This window comes from Ictalurus furcatus, chromosome 26, assembly GCF_023375685.1.
Source record: "Ictalurus furcatus strain D&B chromosome 26, Billie_1.0, whole genome shotgun sequence".
Taxonomy (NCBI): Eukaryota; Metazoa; Chordata; class Actinopteri; order Siluriformes; family Ictaluridae; genus Ictalurus; species Ictalurus furcatus.
Genome location: NC_071280.1, coordinates 8,831,309 through 8,841,020, shown reverse-complemented (window position 1 = coordinate 8,841,020; position 9,712 = coordinate 8,831,309). Strand labels below are relative to the sequence as shown.

Genomic DNA, 9,712 nt, shown 5'->3' with positions numbered 1-9,712 from the left:
ATAATCCAAATTTCATCAGATTACTTCTTTGTTTTATTAATTCATTTCCTAAAATAATATATATCTCACGCTCTACTAGAATGGATGACGTGTGAAAGCCGCATGCTGTGAGTAATCCCTAGACAGTGCTGGCTTTTGCCCACAGTCAGGGACTTTCCAAAAAATGTCTTATTTTTGGCCCCCAGCCATACTATATTTTACTGTTATTGGAAATTATTGTAAAGTCATTACAATAGCAATGAGACCATAACACCTATGGGTCATTCCATCTCAAGTGGTCTAATGCAGGCTGCTTGACTGTTTTTAATTTTCCTTTGTTTGAGTGATTACCTCTATGTATTGCATTGCAAAATCACCAGGTTTTTTTATTTTTATTTTACTTTGTTTTTGTTATTGCATCTTAGGCCTCCATACTAAACATTTAGAACATTTCATGTCAAAACTGTAACTTTAAAAACGTTAATCACAGCTCTCCTATATAGATCCTAAAATGGAGAACAGAAACTTAAGCACAAGTAAATAAAATAAAATAAAATAAAATAGAAATAATAAAAAAGAAAAGAAAGAAATAATAGAAAAAGAAAGGAAAATGTTTTGGGGTTTTTTTTGGCAGTTTATTTGAGAGATTTAGGCAAAGTAAAAAAAAATACATTAACTTAGTTAATTAACATGCATTGTATAAACAATACAGATAGTAAGTAGTAATTGTTGCCATTTCTCCTGACAAGTGGAATTTTGCACATTTTGGCACATCCATTATTTATGTTGAAACATTCTTGTCAAACATCTTGTCAAAATGTCTGGTATTTTCCTTCCAAGAGGTTTATCATCAATAAAATTACATGTATTTTATCGAAAAATTATCTAGTAAAGATACTTTGTGCAGAGTATCACTTTTCCGTGCATTCTAAACACTTCACTTTGTATAAAAACTAAACAACACATCTTCGCAAAGCTTAGAGAAGAATGGCTGTCCACTAGATATAGGGCAGGTTGTAAACATTGTGATTAATAAATGCAAGAAATAAGTGTCGTTATTTACAGTTTAAACTGTATTTTCAGTTTCTTTCTTTTGGAATTTCCTGAATCCAGTGCACAGACTGAACCCTTTCGATCGGAAATTTCCTGAACACAGAATGCATCACACAGACTTGCTGTCATGTAGTGGGTGGGTACCTTGAATTTACAAACTTCCTTCTGAACTTTAGGGGAAGTTAGAAGTGAAGGTGTGCCATCCACCACACATATTTTAGTTGCTCCACTGCCATCTTGCGGAATATTTTCAGGGCCTTAAATAACAGAAGGCCTGTAGGGTCACTTGAGAGATATAAATGCGCCAGGTAAACAAAGATAGACTGAGGATAAACTCATTTTTATAGATAACAAATGCTTGCATTACATGTTAAAAGTACTTTAGAAAAGAAAAAAAAATATTTACACAGACACACTCCCTCTCAGTGGGTCACACTTGAGCATCACATTTCCATGTAGGCTGATTCTGCTGATAAATGAACACACAGTGAAAAAAGAGTTAGAGGTAAATAATAAGTGAAGAGTGAAGAGATAAGATGCACTCCTCTATGATTGATTACATATCTGCTACTGAGGGCTGTGATTCAAATCACATGCACAGCTGCTAGAGCAACAAAAAGACAATCAAAACAAACAAAATGCAATAATGGCTTATAATTATCAACTTATAATTATTTTTAAATGATATGCTTTAGATTCTAACCAACTTCAAATATTTACTATGGACATATATTCTTATTTTTGAACTCAAGAGTAAGACATTCAAAAAAACAAAACTGTTGGTGCAAACAGTGACTGAATATGCCAATGAACTATTCAGTGTTTTAGATGTACAGAATATGAACACCATGAGTTCAAGGAGACAATAATGCATCTATGTTTTTCCCCTCAAAATACTTCTGTCATCAATGTTCTATTATCTGGGAGAAACGTTTCAAAGTTAAATATCCATATCTTCTTATTTTCAGCTGGTCTTTTTTTTATATTAGTCCTAAGTGTCTATGAAACATTTTTGAGAGTTATTTCCACATAAACAGATTAAAAAGGAAAATATCCTTTTGTTTTTTAATGTTTTTCGCCTCTCTCCACTTCTTTCTGACCATCACACCAATATGTGGTTCTTCCCCAAACTGTTGCTATAAAGTTGGAAGCACACAATTGTATAGAATGTCTTTGATTTCTTTTTTTTATGTGTGTATATCTAAATAGTTTTAGATCTTCAAATGAAATACAACATAAAACAAAGTCTACCTGAGTAAACACACAATACAGTTTTTATTTTTGTATTATTTTATTGAAGCAAAATAAAGTTATCCAACACCTATCACCCATGTGAAAAACTAAGTACCCCCTTAAACTTAAAATCAACTGCAACCAAATGTTTCTGATAACTGGAGATCAGTCTTTCACTTACTTCTAGGATTAGGACTTACTCCTATGCTTACGGACTGAAGACCGGACATTCTCCTTTAGGATTTTCAGGTAGAGAGCAGAATTCATGTTTCCCTTAATTATTGCAAGTTGCCCAGGCCCTGAGGAAGCAAAGCATCCCCACATCATCACACTTCCACCACCATGCTTGACCGTAGGTATGATGTTCTTTTTGTGAAATTCTGTGTTTGGTTTACGCCAGATGTTACGGGATGCCTGTCTTCCAAACAGTTCCACTTTTGACTTATCAGTCCACAGAACATTCTCCCAATAGTTTAAGGATCATCAAGGTGTGCTTTGGCAAAATTCAGACAAGCCTTAATGTTCTTCTGGGTTAGCAGTGGTTTTCACCTTGCTACTCTTCAATGGATGCGATTTTTGGCGCCTTTAATATGACCAACAGTGACCTTTACTGATGCCAGAGCGGCCTGTAGGTCCTTTGATGTTGTCCTTGGCACTTTTGTGACTTTCTGGATGAGTCATTGCTGTACTTTTGGAGGAATTTTGGAAGACCTAGAAAACAGACTGCACCCCAGGCCTCCTCAACCAATATCAGTGCCTGACCTCACTAATGCTCTTGGGGCTGAATGGGCAGATTCCCACAGACACGCTCCATAATTTAGTGGAAAGCCTTCCTAGAAGAGTGGAGGTTTTTACAGCTGCACTGGGGGAATGGGAAAATCAGGTGTAACGGTCAGGTGTCCACAAACATTTGGCCACATAGTGTTAATATGATTTAGTTTTGTATGCAACTCAAGGAGACAGAAAATGTTTTTACATTAGGGATGTACCTATATATATATATATATATATATATATATATATATATATATATATTTGGATTGAACAGATAAGATAAGACAGATGCTGTGCTGCATGATGCATTTACAGCATTCATTCATCCTAGGAAATGGGCTTTAAATTTTGTCCAGAAATAGCTAGTAACTTTCTAACTAGCAAGCATCATCGTACAGCACTGAAAGAGCACTGAAAGAGCACTAAATTCTGAGAATAGCCCTAGAACTAACTTGTCTTACAGATGTTCCACAACATTGGACGCAACTTTAAATGGATAAAATGTATGACAAGACATCCTTCAATTAAAAACAAAAACAAAATTGTAGTTGTTGGCACATTTCTGTAATATTATATGAACAAAACATTTCAGAATGTGCTGAAAATAATCAGTTATAGGGTAGTAACAGTAATTTCACATCACACCACACCACTGTTGATTATTTTCCCAAAACAACATGCAGTCATATTTTGTTGCAAATAACTTTAAAGCTCTGTGAGAAGTAGGGATGTCAAGTTACACAAATTCCTATGATCAATCGTCATTTAAATCAATGATCAATTCATCGATTAATCTTTAACCTTAATACCGCAAGATACGTCTACTGTAGTGGCATATAGCCACCAGCATGACAGGGTGTGAAAATCCCACTCAAAACGCCAGCTTCCTCACCCAAATAAAAAGGTTTTTGTACTCGAAATAATAGGCTAGTAGGACTGTAAAATGAATCGATGTGATTATGATCATTTGATAAAATGATTTATTTAAAATTGTTACGGTGCTGCCGGCAGATGGCGCTGTGGTGACAACGTTCACGAGCGGCTTGAGAGCGCGCATGTGCACGTGATTGAAGTGCGCATGGATGCTAAAGCTGTGTCAAGTGTTGCCAGCTGTCGGCAATCAAGAGACTGGTTACTTAAACCCCTCGCGTTGCTGCGCACATCGCGCGGCATTAACTTAAAGCAGAGCAGAGGACAGGACAGGACAGGACAGGACAGGACAGGACAGGACAGGACAGGACAGGACAGGACAGGACAGGACAGGACAGGACAGGACAGGACTAATGGTGTAAGGACTAACGGAGAAGATGACGGAATGAATAATGGTGCTAGGTTGTGATGTTGCCATGCTCTGTCTGTTTTCCTGTTCCTTAGCTTACACTTTGTTAAGAGTGTTTATGCCATGCCAGAGTTAAGATTGTGTATGCCCTGTCCTAGTTAAGAGTGGTTATGCCCTGTCCTAGTTAAGAGTGGTTATGCCCTGTCCTAGTTAAGAGTGGTTATGCCCTGTCATAGATAAGAGTGCTTCTGCCCTGTAAGTCATTTAATCATAGTTAAATGATGTGTTCGTGTTCTAGTTACATGATGTGTTCATGCTCTAGTTAAAGGATGTATTCAGGCCACAGTTAGATGTGCTCATGTCTCAGTTTAGAGGAGTGTTCCTGCCTGAGTTAAATGTATGTTTGGTGCATGAGTTAAGCTACTGGTTCTAGGCATAAGTCTGTACTAAGTTTTGTGCTTCACGTTTCATCCCGAGTTGAGGGATAGGTTTTTCATTGTAAGTCTTTAGTGTACGTTCAAATAAAGACTGTACTCCTGCACTTACTTCCTGTCTCCAAGTCCTGTTTCGTAACACAAATATAATGGCTATAATATACAATGTGTCACTAACGCCGTCTCAGATGCGCACTCTGGCAGCAGAGTGCATGTGAGCCTATTCATATCGTGTGCGTCCATGTGAGTAAATAGGTTGTTTTGTTATTATAAGTGTTATTTTCTTCCCAAATCTGCATAGGATGTTTTAAATAGTCCTAAAAGTCTTAAAGGAATTGACAAAGCCCTTGAAAGAATCAATAAGCGACACACAGTTTATGAGCAGAAGAAAGGTCTTCAGACTTCAGAGGTCTTCAGAGTGTATTCATATTCAGATTATCTTTAAAGGGCAGGAACACATAACTGTAAGCTTATTTAAATGGCTGTAAGTAAGCCAATGATTTTCTATTTAGTCTCTCCCAGTTTATTTTGCGATGCGCTGCTCAGTGGGTGGCTCAGGTACACAGACCAGTTTGGACCTCCCAGCGCTGTTGACTGGTTGACTTCTGAGTAGCTCAGTTTGGACCAGCTTTTGAGTTGTTTGGCTTCCCATATTTCTCAGCAAACAGAGAAGCAGTTTGCACCTCAAATGGAGTGGATAGCTTTTTTCTTTTGTGACATGTTGCTGTTTTAACTGAAACCAGAAATTTCGGATTCATTTAATGTCATGAAACTACAAGATAATTCAATGTCTTGCAGTCATACTGATCTGTTTTCTCAGTGCTGTCCTGAAAGAAGAATTTGAATACAAAACCTTGCTCAGATATTATGAGGTTTTGCTTTTAGACAGCGTATGAGGCATTTATTTACCACTGCATTGATTTGCAGCTTGCCTTGTTACAGAGAAACCACAAAGCCCTCGATCCTGTAGGCTCTCTCATGTCAAACTTAAAACTATATCTCTAACTGTTACAAAGCACTACACTAGAGACTCCTTCTGTAAATGCTAAATAAAGGTCTCCTCAGAAAACATCACCATGCCAGCAATTAATTAAATATTTTAATCTGTTTATGTAGAACGATAATGTACTGCTGTTATAGAAGAAATATTCACTTAAGCCGGATCTCTTGATGAGGATAAAAGTGAGCACATGCTTCTGCACTTTAGTCTGTTGTCAGTGTTTTGTAGAAAACACAACAAGCAATGAATCATCTTTCCATGTTTAAAAAAAAAAAATGTCAAAACAAGTTTTAAGTGACTTTAAATGACTGTATATCAGGAGGACTAGAACATAACTTGAATTGATTTAGGCTTAAAATGTCTTTCTGTATAAAAACAACAGTTAAAAGGTTTGGTTATATTTTCTGAAGTCTTATATCTTTCCTGATTAGCATAAATTACACATGAGCACATGCTCTAGCACACACATTAAATTACAGCTCTATATTTGAATGTGTAGTTGTGGCTCTCTCTGGTTTTCTTAGAACTATGTTGTACTTTCTGGTCAATTAGTGGAAACTGAGTCTAGTTTCACTTGATTCATTGTTGACTCCTTTAGCAACTTCATGCTTGATTTATTTTTTTTCGTGCTTTACACATTTGTAGATGTAATCTGATAGTGGTTACTCGCACAGAAATGCTTTTGAAGTTATTAATTTGAAAGCTTCCTCATATCAAACACAATCTGGTATCTTACCACAAATCCTGATGACAGAACAAACACACACAAACTCACCTCCGATTTCTCTCTCCTCTTCATATAGAGGTGATTTTTCAAGCGGATACAGAAGAGGAACCATGTTATGGGGAATCTTTTTGTAGGATTCAATGAGTTTATCCAGTGACTGGAACCATTGTATCTTCTCCTTGTTTTCAGTCTTCAAAGGTGTAAAAAAAAATGGGGAGAATATTTATTCTTTAATACAGTTAGAAATTAAAGGCAGCATAATATAATTGGTCAAAATTATAAAGACGTGAATTTGCTGATTTCATTATGATGACTTCTATAAAGTTCATGGATCTTAGGGGTTCCATGAAGAATGCTGTCGGACGCTTTAATATACCCCTGCACATTCATGTCATTATCCAATCAGCCAATCAGATACAGTTCAACACCTTCAGTTAACAAACATCAGGCTGTGCCAGACAGGCCGGTTTAAATATTTCAGAAACTGCTGATCTCTCGGGATTTTCACACACAACTGTGTCACAGAATGGTGTGTAAAAATAACAAAACTGGTGAACTGTAGTTCTGTGGCAGAAAAGCCTTGTCACCAGAGTGGTCACTGGAGAATGGCCACACGAGTTTAAGCTGACAGTAAGTCTACAGTAACTGAAATGACTCATTTTACAAAAAGTAGAAAAGCATCTCAGAACACACAACATTTCGAACCTTGAGGTAATTGGGCTAGAACAGCAAAAGAATACATAGGGTTCCACTTCTGAATGATCAAAATGACTGGTGAGTGTATATTGAAATGTAAACAAATTGAAAGTCTAACTGTTACTCCCATAATAGTTGAAGTTAACCAGGCTTGACTCATGTCTGATTCATCATGAGTAAAATCCTTTCAAAACAGAAAAACACTTAAGAGGAAAAAAGAACTAAAATTAGTCATTATGAAAGTTAGTCTTAAGTGAATTAACTCACTGCTCAGTTCTCCTTTAACTTAAGCAATTTAAAAATATATATTGTAGCATATAACCCCAATTCCAAAAAAGTTGAGACGCTCTTTAAAATGCAAATAAAAACAGAATGCAATGATTGGCAAATCTCATAAGCCCATATGTTATTCATAATGGAACATAGAAACCATATCAAACGCTTAAACTGAGTAAATGTACCATTTTAAGAAAAAAAGGCAGAGTCTTTCAGAAGTAAAGATGAGCCGAGGTTCACCAATCTGTGAAAAACTGCGTCAATTTCAGAATAATGTTCCTCAACGTAAAATTGTGAAGACTATGAATAGCTCATCATCTACAGTACATAATATTATAAAAAAGAGTCTGAGAATCTGGAGAAATCTCTGCGCAAGGGACAAGGGTGAAAATCAATACTGCATGCCCGTGATCTTTGGGCACTCAGGTGGCACTGCATTAAAAACAGGCATGATTCTGTAATGGAAATCACTGCATGGGCTCAAAAACACCTCCAGAACTCATTGTCTGTGAACACAGTCCACCGTGCCATCCACAAATGCTGGTTAAAACTCAATCATGCAAAGAAGAAGTCATATGTAAACATGATCCAGCCACCGTCTTCTCTGGGCCAAAGCCCATTTAAAATGTATTGAGGGAAAGTGGAAAACTGTTCTGTGGTCAGACAAATCGAAATTTGAAATTCTTTTTGGAAACCATGAACACCGCATCCTCTAAACCAAAGAGGACTAAAGAGGAGAGGGACCATCTGTCTTTTTATCAGTGCTCAGTTCAAAAGCCTGCATCTCTGATGGTATGGTGGTGCATTAGTGCCTATGGAATGGGCGGCTTGCACATCTGGAAAGGCAGCATCAGTGCTGAAAGGTATACACAGGTTTTAGAGCAACATCTGGGTTTATGAGATTTGCAAATCATTGCATTCTGTTTTTATTTACATTTTACACAGTGTCCCAACTTTTTTGGAATTGGGCTTGTATTTATTATAGTATTCGCCTGCGTTTATTGTGTGATGTTGTGTGGTGTTTTGTGTGTGTGTGAGAGAGTGTGAGAGAGAGAGAGAGAGAGAGAGAGAGAGGAATGTGGGAATGGTCTAAAGACAGATCACGATTTAACAAACAACCACAGACATGAAAGCATAACCCTTGGGCATATATCTGTCGTCTGTCACTCAGAAGTCACGGTGTACCTTCTTTCCTGTGGGTTTTTTTTTTTTTTTTGATCAGCTCACATTTAGTGTGGACATTTAACCGTAAGATTAGAAGACCGTCTGTATATTTCATGTCTGTGCTTTGCATTATGCAGCTACAATAAAAATCAAGGTATACTTAATGTGATAAAAGGAGGCATTGCATGTATGATTTACACTGACATTGATAAAAAGCTCCAAAGAGAAGGCTTGTTGAAAATACTGTGGTCAGATTCATGTACGTATATTTTTCAAACATGTGAAGACTTCAGTTAATGTTTAAAATATAGCCAGTAGGTTCGACATTAAGTTTCCCTATTAACTAATTATTTAAATAATAAACCAAACGGGCCAAATAATCAACACCTGCATTCACCGTTTATACACGCAATGAAACATCAGTCACACAATAACTGACACGAACAACATATTGATGCTTAATGCATTGAATAAACATTAGTGAATGCAGGTGTTACTCAACATTTAAACAGATGTCAATTAACTTACTTTTTTAACATTACTTATGGTTGTATGAAGTAACACAGTAAATAATGTTAGGTAAGAGAACCTTAATGTAAAGCATTACCATCCATTCCATCTAATTTCTATACTGCTTATCCTAAATAGGGTTGTGGGGGAGCCAGGAGCCTATCCCAGGGAACTCAGGGCGCAAAGCGGGGGACACCCTGGATGGGGTGGACAATTGCACACCCATTCACACACTATGGACAATTTGGATATGCCTATCAAGCTACAGTGCATGATTTTGGACTTTGAGGGAAGAAATCTCTGAAGCACGGGGAGAACGGAGAGCATGCAAACACCGCACACACACAGGGCAGAGGTGGGATTCGAGCCCCCAACTCTGTGAGGCAAATATGCTACCAAGTAAGCCACCTTGCGAATAAATCATTACTAATATACCCAATAAACTATGATAAACCGTGGAATAAAAGAAAGCACAATTGAACTGCAATAAATATATATTTATAGGCCAGATGCCATGTGTTTCCCTATACGAGAATTTTGTTAAAAAGGTGGCAGCACAAGGGAATGAAAGATGCTTTCAGAAGATC

The 9,712-nt window shown here is 37.0% G+C and overlaps 1 protein-coding gene across 4 annotated transcripts in view; it reads right to left on the bottom strand.

Annotated features, from left to right (window-relative positions):
- Positions 1-361: 361 nt before the first annotated feature.
- The window catches only part of LOC128602540 (SH2 domain-containing protein 1A-like), an 11,132-nt gene continuing 1,781 nt past the window's right edge, over positions 362-9,712 (bottom strand). Inside the window, exons 3-5 of one of the 4 annotated variants that reach the window (XM_053616425.1) lie at positions 6,528-6,669; positions 1,439-1,501; positions 362-1,289 (exon numbers count right to left, since the gene is read on the bottom strand). In XM_053616425.1, the coding sequence (XP_053472400.1) occupies positions 1,476-1,501; positions 6,528-6,669 (168 nt within the window). In that variant the 3' untranslated portion in view covers positions 362-1,289; positions 1,439-1,475. Of the gene's footprint in view, positions 1,290-1,398; positions 1,502-6,527; positions 6,670-9,712 lie in introns of those variants that run through there. The other 3 variants (XM_053616427.1, XM_053616424.1, XM_053616426.1) reach the window with 3 other exon arrangements.